Below are 16955 nucleotides of genomic sequence, written 5' to 3'. Positions count from 1 at the left end.
ACACTACTGCTACAGAGTAGGTGAAAAATGGCTGTATTTGGTCATGCAGTGAGGAAGAGTCCTGTTGTGTTCCTTGAATACCTCTGTAAGTCTGTGTAAGGTGCACAATCTGGGAAGTTTCCATGGAATGTATCTGTTTAATTGTTTTTCTGTTTTATTCATAACAAAGAATTGTACAGCCTGTACTGTTCATATGTGGCAACATACACTTTCCATTGTAGGTAGGCTTTTAAGATGTGACAGGCACCGAGTAGTTTACAGTGATAAATCATAAAGTTTTCCGTAATGTTTTAAGTTCTATGAGCACTTGAATGGTAGTTTGTCTTTAAGAATACTTAATTTTAAAGTTGTGAAGGCAGTCTAAAGACTTACTTTGGATTTAATAATCCTATTTTAATAGTCTTTTAAATCTGAGTAAACTTGTAGAGACACTTAAATAACATATGGGAAACAATTCACAAAGTAATGGTTTCTGAATTACTCAGTAGTGGTAATTACTCTTACCTTTGCAATTTCTTTGACTTTTTATAAAGAGTTAGTAGGATAACTCACTAAAAACCTTTCCATGGGCCCTTGGCCCACTTAAGACTTCTCTGGGTTAGACAAGACAGTACAGCAGTCCTAATTCGAGCTCCATTGCACTTCCCTACCCCCAGGGGAGGGGTGTAAGTCAGTGACTGCTAAGCCCGGGACCATTATTCAGCTACTCAAGTTCCTTGCTTCCCTTGGGATCTTAAATTCCATCTCATGGCTGCTCTGGCCAAGACCACTGTTAACTGTCACATCACTGATCAGTTCTTCCTTAATAATGAGTAGGGGCTCTGTCAGAGTGCCTCCCCTGTTGAGTTTGTCCACCATCTCAATCAGGTTTGTCCTCCAAGCACCACAGAAATCTCCTGGGTTGGTTGTGTGCTACCATTTTGCATTTCCAGCAGATGTCAGGGTGACTGATATTTTTCATGAGAGCTAAAGCCTGTGATTGTGCAGCATTTTTTCTTGGTTATTTTGAAGGCTTCATCTGCTTACCCTTGATTGGGCAGTCTGTAACAGGTGTTCACCATGATGTTCCCCTGGTTGAATCCTGACCCATGGATTTTCAACTGTCCTGTAGCCTGTTCCATACTAAAGCTCCATTTGTTGAAGTTCTCTGCATAAAGTGTAAATGCTGTCCTTGACTTTCTCAATTCTCCTTTCTTAAAGCCAGTATCCATCCACTGCAGTTGTCCAGTTGTGTGAACCGTCTCACCATACTGCATACTCCCAGTGAGATTTTTATGCACTCTGGTTTCTAATCCCTTGTGCTTGCTACCTGTGCTGAATGCATTCATATACAGCTACTTAAGACGTGTCCCTGCTTACGCCACTTTTTCAGGGGGATGGTAAGATCCTTACTGTTTGTTCTGTGCATTTACCCTCTCTGCCCTTCTAGTTTCTAGGCTTCAGTCTCCACTTCCCTGGCAAACCTAGTTTGAAGCCCTCCTTATGAGGCAAGTGTGTTGGCAATGACGATTTGAATTATTAAATGGATCCTGTCTCTCAAGCACTCTTTGTTTCTCTGAGGGTCTCAATGTCTTAAGAGCTGAAGTCCTGCCTGCAGCCATGTAGTCAGATGCTGATCCACTGGATGTGTTTGCTCCTGTCAAAGCCTTTCCCCTGGATCAACACCTGGGCTCTGGTGTCATTCACCATTGTCCCTGGACTCCTGTAGTTAGCTTTGATCTGCTGAAGATCTCCTTTGGCAGTACCATGGTGGCCATGTAGATGGACAACAAAGGATAATATTGCAATGGCCAGGTAAGCTGTAAGAGTTTCTCTGCAACGTTTCAGATTTGGACCATGGGCAAGCAGCAGAGCTTTTAAGAGCCAGTCTGGCTGCTGTGCAGAAGCCTTTATCCACTTGGGAGTCTGCAATTGCTGTCACCTATTGCTTCTTTCTAGTGGCATTGGCTGTGACCCATGAATCAGGTTTAGATGCCACACCTGACAGAGCTTGTTCCTCCTCACCTCTTTGCTGGACTGTGTGCCTTTTCAGCACCTGAATGGCCTCTGATGGGAAAGAGCGAGCCCTGTTCCTGTTGCTGGAGGTCACAACTTCCCTCCTGGGAGTCATCCTAGCCCTGAGTGAGGAAAGCAATAGATTTGGTAGAGGGTGGTTGTGGGGTGGGGGGAGAGTTAATGCAGGGAAAAGAACTGTTTGCAACTTTGTTCAGGAAAGCAAACTGTGGAAGCTTTTAACTGTATCATAAATTTCTGCTTATTAAGACTGTTGGAGGAACCTGACTTCGATCATAAAGGGTGTCAGGTAATGAAGAAAGCTGATACTCTTTACATGAAGACACAAGAAGACAAGTAACAAAAGAAATTTATTAGAGGTAAAGGCAGTTTGACAGATCGGGGTATTGAAAGTTAATAAAGCCAACAGTGTTTCTGTTCAGTTTGGAGCTAGAAAGTGTCAGGGCTCAAGTAACAGTAGTTAGAAAGGTAGTTGAGAATCAAGGAGGCAATCGGCCAGCAAGAGACACAAAATATTCTTTGGAATTAATTTAAAGTAGTTTTGTTTGGTTGTTTTTTTATTATTATTGGTGAATCACAAGAGGTATAAGCAAAGTATATTTCTGACTGGTATCTGTAGGCTCTTCAGGCTCTGAAGAGTTCCAAAACTCCTACTACTGTTTGTTCATGCATACTGTCTCATGAAGTAAAACAAAGATTTATTGATATGCCTGCGTTTGGGTGGTTACATTTTATGAAACAGTGCCAGCACATACTCATCAGTAGCTGTACTGGAAACTCAGCTGTATCTTCCTGTTTAGGGTAAACTTAAATGTATCAATCCTGCTGAAAAGCAGCACAGAACTTTGTAGGAAACTGCACAAAGTGGAAGTGGTACACATCTTTTCTGGGAAGACTTTAGAAGCAAGGCTGGAAAAAGATTCTATGTTGTTAGGTTGTACAAGTAAGCTTTCTTTTTAAAAGAAAGGATCCAGTATCCAAAGCTGAGGAAGCAAATCATCACATTGAGTAAGTCTAAACTGTGGCTCCATGGGGAAGTTCTGGGAGGACTTGCAAGAGAAGCGTTGCTTTGGATGGGTGAGATGGAACTAAGTTTGGCAAACTAGCGGAGAAGCGGGTTGGTGCGTCCTTTGCTCAGGAAAAAAAAACGCATGTTGTGCTAATTGCCATCTTTAATACAAGCTGTATAGAAGTCTATTTGGAAATTGCATTCTTCCTTAAGAAACTGCTGTTTCACAGAGCTAGCTTTTCTGTGCTCATGGTTCTGCATAGGCAGGAGCAGGCAGTAGGGCAAGCAGATGTGTAAGGCAGAAACAAGTAATGCCCTCCACATGCTGGGGAGAGGGGGGAGAAGGTAGGTATCCAAAAAACAAAGAGGTTTTGGGTGCTGACTGGCATGCTGGTGCTGACAGGAACAAGCTTCCTGTTATTTGATTTACAAAGTGCTAAGAAATGGGAGTTAGAGTTTGTTCTTTTGGAATAAGTACAACTGTTTCCAAGAGATACTTCACTCCATTCACGTCTTTACCCAGTGACAATAACTTGCAAGAACTTAAGTATTGCCTAGCTTCTGAGCTAAAGTGGCTTGCAGTTTATAACATCAGTTATCATAATAATATACGTAGCGTGTTTTATATCTCCAGACTGCTGTGTTGGGGAATTGCTACCTTAACTTCAGACTTCTTCATCTCTCTTGCTTTTTTTTGTCCATAACCCTTTGAAGCCAGAAGAACTGGGAATTTGTGCAATGCTAGTTTGATGTGAATTTATATTACATTGAATCTAAGAGTTGGTGGATAATGCTTTGAGGTAATTTTTAGCGTATGCCTGGGCTTTGGATTTTTGCTTTCCAGTTTTTGTAGACTGTGTTTAAAAAGTGTGTGTGTGTGTGTGTATATATATATATTTGTGAGAGGACAGTGGGTTTATCACTTAATCTGTGTTCTTGCATGGGACTATATTTATTACAAAGAAAAGTGGAAAATTAAAAAAGAAATAAATACATTTATAGCTCAGAGATTTATAGAAGGTATAATTATAATCCATTTAATTTAATAATATAAATATATTAAAATTATAAAATAATACAAAATTGAAAGGTAAATTTTAAAGAGATGTGACCTGTCAAGCTGAAAAGCTCCTGTGTGTTAAGGTCTTCTCTTGTCTATGTTACGATTTTAATATATTGTTTAACATGCTACTTAAGATATGGTACATATTTATTCTTCCTTATACTAGTACACATACAATCTAAACCAAAAAGTAAATGTCACTTTTGATGAGAGAGCAGAATATTGTGTTGTCTTAGAGGGTATCACAGCTGATGAGCAAATTTTATAATTTAAATGTTCTTTGTTGATGGTAGGTAGTTGTTTCCTGAAGATATTGGTATCTTTTATGTGGTGCGATGATAAAATAGTCTTGCAAAGTACTGCAAAATAGCTACATCTTTAATATAGACAGGTCGTGAGTATGAAGAATGAGCACCTTCAAATACTGCTTTGAATTATCCTCTTAGTTGAAAATAAGCTTATTATTTGGAAGGAGAAAAGAGGGGGCACTTGGAAACAGTTTCTATATTGAATGAAACTTCTGTTATATTGATGATGGTGATGTAAATTCTCACCCTATTTCACCAGTTGTCATGCATCTCCTCTTCTGTTTTTTTGTTGGGGTTTTTTTAATCATTTGGTTTGCTCTATGTCTATTCTCCCTTGTTACTCTATGTGATTTTACCAAATACCTAAACAGACTAGCCAGTAAATCTGGAAAATAATTGGATTTATCTAATCCTCAATTTTAAAATGTTTTTGTACAGATACAGAGGACTAGAGAGAACCGTTATGGTATCAAAAGCAAAAAAAGCTTGCTTCCTTATATTTGTAGAAATATGAGCCTACTCAGATTATGTAATTTCAGGTGATCATAAATGAGAAGTCTCTGATTTTGAACGTTTCCTACTTTTTTCTTCTTTTTTTTCCCCTTCCATACATGATTCTAATTCTCAGTGTGAAAGACTACTTCACTTGTGTAGAGCTATGAAGCTAATCCTCCCACCTTTAAGATTGTGGTAGTTATTTTAAGTCTAATGAGGTTGTTGGGGCATGGCTTAATAGGCTGATTGTGTGCAGATGGCAGTTGCCTTATTTTTATCTTCTAATTCTGTTGAATAGTACTATAGTGGAAGGAGTAAATATTTGTGTGATAAATGTAACAATTTTTGGAATTGCTCTCAGAATTAGAGAATACTTAGCGCAAGTGTTCTTGAATTTGCTTTCTTTTGAGAAACTTTTGATTTACTGTTTTAAATGTTTCTTTTGTCTCCAGGTTTTGAAAGTATTTTAGAAGGGCTTTATGGACCAAGGCTACGAAGAGACCTCAGTTTATTTGAAGGTAAATGAGCCAGCTTTTAGTGCAATGACCTTAATTTATTAGTTTTTCTTTTAGTTAGAAGTATATATTGAATTCTAAAAAGGAAATCTTCAGTTGTTTTTCTTTCTAATGTTTATTTCATCATGTTCTTGTCAATACTGTGCATAGTCAAAACACTAGGTAAAATGGTACGTAGGTTTTCTTCCTATGTAGGGAAATTTTGGATTAGCTAAGCTTTCCAGAGAAGCTCTCTTGAGAAATATTTACTTTTGGGGAATACTGTATCTCCCACTTCACTTTTTGGACAGCTTTTAGAAAGGGAAAACAAGCTGCTCAGCTTCCTATTGACATTAATTGGGAAAAGGAAGGTAATGAATGCTAGTTTGGTTTTCTTGTAGTGGTCAAGACAGTTTAAGCTTTATATATATATTCTTTTTCTTAATCTTATATATATACATATATAAATTAAGCTTTTTACTTTTATATATTTTTGTATAAATATAAAAAGTGTATTAATATTTCAGAGTGTGTGTGTATGTGTATGTATAAAAAAAGTATATATATTTTCCATTACACTTTTAAGACCTAGCCTTATTCCAAATGGGTTTGGTTTTGCTGGAATAGCTGTCAATACCCGAGTCCTTAGTTACTTAAGTATGAAATTATTTATCTGTCTTTAACAAAAGCAGAAGAGGAAAATCCAGCACAAAATTGCTTTGAAGTGTTGAAAGAAGTGTTCCATCAAGTTAATTTTCATGGCTTTAAGATGTTCTTTCTGTTATCGAACCTTCAAAATGTTCCATTTCATTTCTTTACAATTTATTATCTGATAGTGTAGTATGTAAAGCATGTAACTTATATACTGCTAGTACATGAGGCAGAGTGGCATATACTGTTCATGTTTGATTAGGATAGGTTTGGAATGATGGCTTTAACTTGGTTATGGTTTTGTCCTCTTCATATTGTGCAAGTTTCTTGGCCTGTATCATATGCATATTTTACAATATTTTCAGGGGAAAGGGGGAGAACTTGAAACACTACTGATGTTTTAAGAATATTTTTTTTGCCACTTATAAAGCTAAACATACCACTAGTCAGACTTAAAAATATTTAAGAAATGTGTAAATTTGGGTTAAAGCTTATTTTCATGAGTAGTGCTCCCATCTGCTGTGATAAGCAAGCACATTACTGCTTTGAAAAGGGAACAGGGCATTGTTACAGTAGTGTACAGAATCTTTTTTTCTGGCTGTAATTCCAATGGGTTGCTATGTATTGGGCTTTACACTGATTAGTGATTAAAGCTTTGTTATTCTTTTGCATCAAAGGGTTTACATGTTGAAAGAAAATTCAGGACGCTTTTTTTTTTTTTTGCTTTTGTGTAAGAAGGCAGAAAGTACCAAGGTAATCACCAGAATAAGTGTTACTGTTAAAGGAGCCTGATAGTACACAACAAGGTGTTATATTGCTTCTTTAGAGTTCCTGCATGCGTATATTTGAGCTGTCTCATGGGAAAAAGCTTTAGCTTATTTTGCCTCATGCTGTTGAAGATTTCTTGTAACTTATTTAAGATCTGCTACTTGATTGCTTGCAGAGGACCTTTGATATTTGATGCCCCAGTGACTGTCCTGCAAATTAAATTCATGATTATCTAAAATTTAAGGTTTTAAAACTAATATTTCTCTAATTTGCAAGAATGTCTGTCAGTAATGTGCCTGAATTTTTCAACAGTTAAAGCCTATTTCTATGTTTGACATATCTGATTTTTACTTCTGGAGCAACTGCAGAAGAGATGAAGGGGTACCCACCTTACCTTACTATTTTTGCTTCTTTTTTATAGATATAGTAACTTCAATAATGCTGTCTGAAATTGCCATGTTTTGTACAAACACAGTAGAGGTAGACCTTATAGTATAGGATGCAAGGCTGTTTCTAATTTGAGGTCTGAATTGTATTATAAAGATCAATACAGAACTCTTGAGTAAAATTTGTTATGAATCTTTCCACTGTCGTAATTTAAGTGCCACTTTTCACTTTTCAGGTAATGAAACTAAGATACAATGTAAATAACTTGCCTTAGGTAACAAAATAGATAGTTGGTAGAATCAGAATCGGAACCCAAGTTTTTCAACTCTTAGCAATGTCCCTAAATCACTGTGTCTTGTAAGATGTCCATTTTCCTCATCATAACCACTGAACCAGTACTGTCAACTTGCAGCATTATGCCTCATTAGCAAGAGTGAATGTTTCCTTGAACAAACCTCAAGAAATTATATGGCTTTCTTATCCAGAATTGTGGCTGGAATACATGCTGCTTAGCTACAATAGCATTTTTTCTCTTACATTGTTGGTTTAACTATTGTTTGTAATGTAGGAAAAAAATTAATAATGTGTTTAAAGTGTAACATGTGTGTGTTTAATTGATATATTGTCTCCTTAGTTCTGTCTTGAAATAGAATTTGATATATAGTTTAAATTATTGTATAGTATCTCTCAAAGTTGCTTGAGAGAATAATAAATTGTAATGACAAATGTAAATGGTAAAACATAAACTTCAGTTTTACTAGTTTTTTTAATTTTCAAAGAAAATACCTTGTAAACCTCAAACTACCTTGCTGAGAAGCCAAACTAATTAAACTGAAGTAGCCACCCGTAATAACAAATAGTTACCTGAAGATGGCAAGATTTTTTTTCGCTATCTTGAAATTCTTATATGATGTATAGGTAGGGCTTACCTTAGGCTTGCTTAAATGGTTCACTTCACCTCCATTGTTCAGCACCTTTTTTTTTTTCCTTTTTTTTTTTTCTCTTCTCCCAACTGCTTTGATAGTGCAGCTTCTGGTTGCAAAGGTGTCCAGTTCTATATCTTGGTGTCTGGCCTTGGTCATGCTCTGAACGAGCTCAAGGCTTTTTGTGTCATTGAATCCTTAGGGCTTTCTAATCCTTTGCTTATACCCATTTTCAGCTAAGTAGATTCACATGTTGAATGTAAAGAGTAACAATTTACTTACAGATATTTAGCCAAACTGTTAGAAAGCTTTTCCTCTAATCATCTGGTATGTGTGTAATTTTCTTTTTTTGGGGATTATGTGCTGGGGTTCTAGTCCCTTATGGACAGAGGAAAAACAGTGTCTTGTGGGAGAAAAGCAGCTCTCTTACCATTCTTTCTCTGCCAGGGAAAAAAAACCTCTTTATACAGGATGAAAGGTTTATTTAAGGGTGTGTTTTATTTTTCCTTAGGTTGTCTGGAATATTTATTCATGTATAAAGTAATGGAGTGAAAAATTGTATTAGAAACACTGGTTTCCTAAAAGTTTTTATGAAATTAAAAAGATGAAGATACATGATAAATACCTCAGATATTCTAATGTACTTAATAGGAAGCAGTAGTGCCTTATAAAAAGGAAGGGGATGATTTGTTCAGATTTGTGACAAATAGCTGGAAAATTTATTGGGACATTATTATAATAATGCAGAAAATACTGGAAAGTAAGGGTTGAATTTTTTAAGCTATCTCATTTAGATTTACTAGACAATTATTTCACATTTTAAGAGATAAATATGGAATCTGTTCAGTACTACAGATGTCTGTATTTGTTTAATTCAGCATGACTCCTTGGGAAAAATGGTTTGGGGAAACAAAGATTTGAATAGCTTAAGAAATGAATAAAGGTAGTATTTTTTTGTCAAAGTTCACCATTTTATTCCTAAAAACTTGAAATAGATTTAACAGCTTTGTACTAAGTGACTTTGGTTTCAAGTAATCTGTACCATGCTTTGTATTAAAATGCTCTTTGCACAATCATAACAACTTTTTCTCATGGGCTGGCTAGTGTTGTAGGTTGTTAGCAAATCTTTCATCAGCTGACCCCAAGCAAGATAAAATGGGGAGGGGAGATGATCATGAGCCTAAATTGAATGCAGCTAAGAGAAAGTTTGTTCTGCTTAAAGTGCCATCTGTGCCTCTGATCTTTCTGAGATAATGGTTGTGTCTATCTGTAGTTAAAAACTAATACTGATCTCAGTATGTTTCCTGTGGTGGTGACCTGAGACTGTTGGATGCCTGGCATTTGATATATGTGGTATACATCTGCTATCTGATGGTAGTTTTGCTTAGCTCACTGGCATGCTTAATGTGTTATGCTGTACATGGCTTGTACTTCTTTGAATAAATTTAGTGTTATGTAGAGCTGATGTTTCTCAAGGTTTGTTTTTTTGGCAACACACAAGGATTGCTCTCTAGACTTTTGATAGTGGAATGTCAGGATTCCAAGGCAGAAGAATTTCTCTGAAAACCTGTCTTGTAGTTACACGCAGAATCCCAACATCCATAAGTAAATTTATTGTGGTTGCAAGGAAAATTATGAAAACATGAACTTGTTATGAAAGAATAGTGTGGGGTTTTTCATCTGTGGACATCTTAAAGGAATAGCTCTAACAGGCTGGGACGACTACGTTAATTCAGCAAGAATAACTCATTATCTTCTGTTATTGTCCAGTCAAGAAAAATCCGGTGTCTGTTTTTGTTCATCAGCTGTCCGACTTGTCAAAACTGCTGGTTTGCATCCCTGGAAGCATATAACATGTTAATGCAGAATCCTGTTCTAAATTAGTGTTTTAGAGTTGAGTAAACTAGATTTAAATAATACTACAGTGTCACTTGGTTTATGTTTGCACTCAAATCCGAAAAAAATTAGGTTCTTATTTCTGGTAGTGCCTCTGTGGTCATATATTTAAGAAAGAGTAAAAGCTCAGCAGCTGGGGGCATGGGGGAGGAGGGGAGTGGGAAACAACCCTGCAGATGGCAAGGTCCGAGAAGGAAGAGGGGAGAGGAGGTGCTGTGGGCACCAGAGCAGAGATTCCCCTGCAGCCCCTGGAGAGGACCATGGTGAAGCAGGTAGAACCTGCAGCCTGTAGAGGACCATGTCAGGCAGATATCCACACTGCAGTCCATGAAGGACCCCATGCTGGAGCAGGTGGAGATGTCCTGAAGGAAGCTACAGTCCATGGAGAGGCCATGCTGGAGCAGGCTCCTGGCAGAAATTGTGTCCTGTGGAGAGGAGCTGATGCAGGAGCAGGATTTCTGGCAGAAACTGTGGGCCTGTGGAGTGGTCCCTTCCTGAAGTACTGTGTCCCACGGAAAAGGTACATGGTAGGGCAGTTCATGAAGGTCTGGATCCTGTGGGAAGGACCCCACAATGGAGCAGGAGAAAAATGTGAGGAGGAAGGAAGAGGCGGAGAAGAACTGTTGTGAACTGAGGACAGCCCCTGTTCCCCATCCTCCTTGTGCTGTTTGGGGTGGGAGAGGAGGTAAAAGAGTCAGGAATGAAGGAGTGAAGTTGAAGCCTGGGAAGAAGGGGTGTAAGGTGGTTTTAGTTTTGCCTTTCTCGTTATTTTTATTGGCAATAAATGAAATTAATTTTCCCCAAGTTGAGTCTGGCTTGCCTGTGACAGTAATTGGTAATGATATCCCTGTCTCTATCCTGACCCACAAGTTTTTCCATCTTATTTTCTCCCCCTGCCCTGTTGAGGAGGGGGAGTGAGAAGGCGACTGGGTGGGGGTTGGCAACCTGCCATGGTCAACCTACCACAGAGCATTATTGAAAGCAGATAATCTCAAGAACCTCCCTAACAGAACTGTGATTGTAACTTAGTGTTACAGAGACAAGGAGGAAACATATTTGGTAATTAATAAGGAGGGAAATAAGTTGTTTAGGGTGTAAGCATGTGAACTGGAAATGAATGGGATGGAGAGGACCTTGGTGTTGTAATTAATCAGGTTCGTATTCACCTGTGATACTCATGTGCAACTAGGATAGTGTAGGAAGAGTACTGTCTACAGATTAAGGAAGTCTCCTGTAAATGTAAAAGAAAGGCATCATCTTGAGATCTTGGTCAGCAGTGTTCAGGAAACAGTTGTTCAAGTGAGAATGGTGCGGAGAAGATAAGGTTGACTTAGGAGAGAAAACTGGGTGGACTAGATTAGCCTAGCAAAATGAAGTGTAAAGGGGGGATAATGATAATCTTCTCCGTAAATACATCAAAGTGCTAAATACCTAAACAGTTACTGTTCATGGGTATTAGAACAATGTTGCCACAAAAGCAAACTGGAATAACTTGCTGTGACTAAATTTAAACAATAAATGAGAAGGTTAATTTTAACTATTAGCACAGTTGGTTTGGGAAAAGCTTTAAAGCAATTGGTGGTTTGGGAAGAGAAAGGTATGCGGTGGAAAACTCTTTAACTTTTAAAATGGAGTTTAATAACTTGTTTAAAGAACACAGATGGTGTGTCTCCATTCGGTAGAAGGCTGGACTTGATATACGTAATCTGTTTAAGTCCTATATTCCCTCAAGACCAAAGTACATTTTCTGATAAAACATGTGAAGTTAAAGTTTTCCAAATAAATCAAGTGCTACAAGTGAGTATAGTGTTTTGGTTTACCTGTAGTGATGGTATCAAATCAATTAAAATATTGTAAGTACAACACGTGTAGCTCAAATGGTGAGGAGTCCATATCCTAATTCCTAGTTTAGTTTACTACAAGTTTGCACATTTTGTTAAAAGGAACGATGACTGGAATTCAGAGCTTTATTTACAGTATTCAGATGTGTCCGGTAACTGTTATAGGTAATCAGTTGAAATGCATGAGTTTACCTTTCCTTTTAAGAAAGGTGCCTTCTGCTATTTGCAGGTTGAGCCACGTGAGACAGACAAGACTTGGGAAATATCTGAAAAATTGATTACTGCTGACTACGTTGTACCAATAAATGCATATTGGATTATGATGGAGTTTATTTAAGAGAATTGTAGGATGTGTATCTTGTTCTCAAAATTAATTTTTACTTGTTTAAAACATCTAGCTTTTTTTCTTCTTTTAAGACTGTGAGCCAGAAGAGCTAACTGACTGGTCTATGGATGAGAAATGTTCCTTTTGTAACTTACACAAAGAAGCAGTCAGTGTAAGTATGAACATGATACTCAAGCATGACTCCCCTCAACACCCAATTTTTGGTATGAAAGTAAGAATGGGAGAACTGCATTTTGCCAATAGGTTAATACTTCATTTTGACTCAAGATAGTTTGGCTCTGAGAGTGAAGCGTAGAGTGAGTGAAGGCTTTATAGTAAATATCTTTTTAGTGGTTCTTTTTTACTCAATAGCTCAATAACTTAATTGTGTATTGTACTGCCAGTAGACTGACTTCTGAAAGATGTTACATTCTTCATATGTCTTCTAGGATCGTGCATCAGTTATCGGTTCTTCACAGTCAACGCCTACAGAGGAACTGTCATCTCAGGGCCAGTCCAACACTGATAAGATTGAATGCCAAGCAGAAAACTATCTAAATGCACTCTTTCGAAAGAAAGGTAATAAAAGCATGTCTTTTATATCAAGAGATATGACACAAATCTAGAAGAATCAAATGATTTAGGGTTGATTTTGATTCTTAAGTAGGCTTTATTTATTTACTGAATGCTGTTTTTCTTCTTTATTCCTTTGATTTTCCTTAATCTTTTTCTTTGCTAACTTGAATCACCAAATGAAGAACCATTCTTCCTACTTGCCATTGCTCTTAGTCCTGTTGCATTGTGTGGTACACTCTTGAATCCCTGTTCATTATATATTTTTATCTTTTTTTATCATGAGCCGTTACTTTTTTTCATGCCAATTTCAGGTGCAATTCTCTGGAATTCTAAGCATTTAAACATTTTTTTGTTCCTAAACTTTCATTTCTAGTTTTCAGCAGGAAGACTGTTTTAGGTGAGAGAATGTCTTACAAATTACAAAATGGGATTTGGGATCTTCTCACACAAAAGCTGCTACTTCAAATACATCCAAGTCAAAGGTTTAAAATTCTTGTCAAAATATGGTATTTAGTAGCTCATTGATTCTTTGACTATCCTTGTTCTTTGGCACTCAGCAAGTTATAGCAGTACATGAGTGACTGACAAGTCAGCTTGGTTCATGTGAGTTATTTAGCTAGTCACTGTCAACAGCAGCAAAAATATTCATTTTCTTCCTTAAATTTCTGTGTAAGTAATGTGAATGCAGCACTATTCAGTAACTACAACTTTCTTGGCTTTAGTAGGTGTAATTGGATGTCAAAATAGCTGACTATGACTAGGGTGACAGCCCTCTCTTGCTCTAACAAAGAATTAGAGAGAGTCAGACACATTCTCTTCCTTCACATAAGTGGCAGAAAAAAAACAAATTTAACTTTCTTCCCTTACCTTGCTGTAGCAGGAAGAGATTACTATGCCCTTGAACATGGGGTGAGTGGGATCTTCTGTATGGAGTATCTGTCTGGTCAGCCTACACTTTGCTTAGGGCTTTAAAGAAGTTTAAATGGAGTGCAACAGGACTTTGAGTCCATCTTCATTCCTTGGCTTTCTTTAAAACCAACTATCTTCCATTCAAAATAAAATGTCCAGTGAAGTTGCGACCTCATTACTTCTGAAATTCTTATAATATTTTCATTGCAGGCCCAGCTGCATGGCATCTCCCTAGACAGGTATATTAATTCCTTCAAATTTCTACATTCTCAGATCTTCTTTTTTTCCTTGGGTCTTGATGTACAGTGTTTCTCAACATTTGCCTGCTTTATGCTTCTGCTGGAGATGCTGGGTTTTGATACTCCTTGAGAGGAACTTTTATCATGGGAGAAGTGAAACTTGGCATGACCTCACCTTACCAGAGTGACTTCTGTGAAGTTTTTCACAAAGAGCATTGACTTTTAACATCTTCCTTAGGTTTTTTTGATCTGCCAGATCAGTAATGCTAGGTTAAAAAGGTTTTGTCTATAGAAAAACAAAACCAAAGTCTTTTCCAATTGTTCTTGTAATTCTCTGAAGGACTTGTGTATTCCTAGGTAAGAGGTACTTTGCTGAAGAGTTTTCTAAGAATATTACTTCAGTTCAGGTTCCGGCAAAGTCTCTTAAGTTGTTCAAATTACGGGAAGTGAAAAGGAAAAAAAATTTTGTATCTGCAAAGGGCATGTGAAACCAATTTATGAGGAATTTAAGTAATTGTCTTGGCTTTGTAGAAGTAAGATGAAGAGTTTTACGAGGAAAATCCCAAGTCTGCTTTCTGAGTTTTTGTAGGTTTTTGAGATCAGTTAGCAACTTAAGAAAAAAGGAATCAAAAAAATGTCAAGTAATTGTTTAGCTAAGGAACAGTTTTTATACCTGGTACTGAAACAGTTTCCCTTTGTCAACAAAAATGTAAAATTCTTGGCTGACTGGCATTAAAATGGAAGTAACGCTTGTTTCACTTGTTTTGGTTGCAAACTGCTCAAGATCATATACTGTCTCTTACTATTGTAATTAGCATGGTTTCATTTAGAGCCTCTGAACAACTTCTAAGACTAGTGAGCAAATGGGAAAGTTGCGTTTATTGGTCTCATTATCCTTTTATTTTAGAACAAGTTAGTATATGGCTGGGATTTTTAATTTGCAGACTGGTTTTGGGGTTTGGATTTTTTTTTGACATCAGGAAACTAGTTCAGAAGATCTTGAAACATGCAGCCATGTTATATCACTGTCTACAGCACACAACCTTCAGGCATTCGTAGATGAGGATTTGTCTCTAGAATCTCAGACAAAGATGATTCCTCTTTCCTTTTAAGAGGATGATAGAATTACTGCTAAGATGGGTAAACTCTTGAGAGGCTGTAAGTAACGAAGTCTTCCTATTAGGAGCCTATCTTCACTATGTGTTAGCGAAAGACCAATTTGGTAGGCAGTTGTCTGTAGAAAAGGCCTATCCTCAGCAGACACTTCAGTAAAGCCAAAGTAATTTTTGTCATCAAACATTGATTGTTTCCATTAAACAATGTATCTGAAACCCAGATGCTTTCTTCCTAAGTATGACATCTCTCTTTACCCATTTGGTGTTGTAAAGTAGCCTGTGATATTTTTCCACTTACATAACATTAAAACACATCCATTTTCTTTCTTCAAAGAAGCAGTTATGAGGAAAAACCATGATGTGCTTTAAAAAATACATATTAGTCTCTTCTGGTTTTTTCCTATGAATACTACAGACTGTGGCATATATGATTTATCATTAAAAGGCAGAACTATAGTTGTTTAAGAGCTTAATCACCCATTTTGATCATGCTTTAATAATTTTCTGGGTTTGTAGTGACTCACATTGTATGTTCTTGGAAGCTTTTTTTTTATGTAATATTAACGTGACCTTCTTAAACAAAACTAACAAAATATAAAAGATTATTTAGATACATTCACGGTTGTGAATCAGGTTCTATCTGCAGGACATGATCTGCCAGGAGAAGAAGAAACCTGAAAAGCTTTTGTAGAAATCGAGGAATTGAGACACAAGATTAGAGGGAGAAAATGGTCAGGATGACCTGAATCTTTCCAGATTCTGTGAGCAGCTCTGTCAAGTATCCTCAGTGCCATGTTTTCCATACCAAAATAATTTCCCTCTAAGCTTTTTGAAGTTCTTCCTTGTTTCTAGGTATCTGTCTTAACATTCTAAAATATTTCCATTCATAACTATGGCTTTCTTACACCATACTATATACCTTCATTTAACTCTTCGAGTTCTCCTGTTCTTCACTTCGTTATATCTCAGATACATAGAAGTCACGAGCTGGTTATGATTCTGGCACAACGTATATGTAATTTGGCAAACCTATGAAAATGTGATCTTGCACACATAATCTCAGACTACAAAAAAGTGTTACTTTCTGAGGTGTAGTTTTGCAATGTGGACACTACTTGATCCAATACCTGCAGTTCCTTTTTATTACTAATTTTAAGAAATCTAATTTGTCCTTTAAAAATCTGGAAGGTTTTCTGTAAGAACTGTCACAGCTTGTGCAGTAAACTTGTATGACATCTTTGCTATCCCTCAAGTTCATCAGGAAGGAATGTTTAGCAGGATTTCAGCTGCTTTCTTAAGGAAGTAAAACATACTTTTTGTGTTGACTGCCTGCCTGCCAGTGTTACTGAGTTCTGAATTTCTTGGTAATTTTCAACTATGTTTAAGAAAATCCTTAGAAATATGACTGTATGTAATGAAAATTACCATCTGAGTAGAGGAAGGAAAAACATTCAATGTTTACAAGAACAGAAAACTAGAGTGAACTTCGCCCTTATTCCCAATGTTTGTTGACCAGTCAAGTTAACTAATCATGATACATGGCTCAGAATAAATTGCTGTATTCTGTTTTTAACTTGCTGGTGATCTGACTGAGCTGGACAAGTTTATGAGTAGAGCTAAGAATATTGCTGGGACAGTTTGGTGGCTGTTGAGGTAGGGTGGTTCTAGAAAACATGGCCTTTTTGTGAAAAGGGGAGAGCTGAAGTGAATACAAGAAACATGCTGATAGGCAACCAGGTGTTCTTCATTCTGCTACTCACACAAGAGGATTGTAAGGTACAAGGGGGGCTGTGATTCCCTGCTGATTTCCACTGCAGGAAGAGAGAAGAGAAATTAAGTCACTATTGACTTCTTAATGAAAAAAACACTGTTTTTCAAGAAATAGAATACTATTGTGAAGCACTATTTTGGGAGCTTTTAACTCCTCGTCCATTGTCCTGCCA

The 16955-nt window shown here is 37.1% G+C and overlaps 1 protein-coding gene across 8 annotated transcripts in view; it reads left to right on the top strand.

The window, feature by feature from the left end:
* The window catches only part of LCORL (ligand dependent nuclear receptor corepressor like), a 100130-nt gene that overhangs the window by 25665 nt on the left and 57510 nt on the right, over positions 1 to 16955 (top strand). For all 8 annotated transcript variants that reach the window (XM_075023683.1, XM_075023719.1, XM_075023665.1 and 5 more), the window contains exons 2-4: positions 5341 to 5406; positions 12266 to 12345; positions 12623 to 12752. In XM_075023683.1, coding sequence (XP_074879784.1) covers positions 5341 to 5406; positions 12266 to 12345; positions 12623 to 12752 — 276 coding nt within the window. The remainder of the gene's footprint in view (positions 1 to 5340; positions 5407 to 12265; positions 12346 to 12622; positions 12753 to 16955) is intronic.

This window comes from Buteo buteo, chromosome 1 (assembly GCF_964188355.1).
Source record: "Buteo buteo chromosome 1, bButBut1.hap1.1, whole genome shotgun sequence".
NCBI lineage: Eukaryota > Metazoa > Chordata > Aves > Accipitriformes > Accipitridae > Buteo > Buteo buteo.
This window is presented reverse-complemented; position numbering and strand designations above follow the sequence as displayed.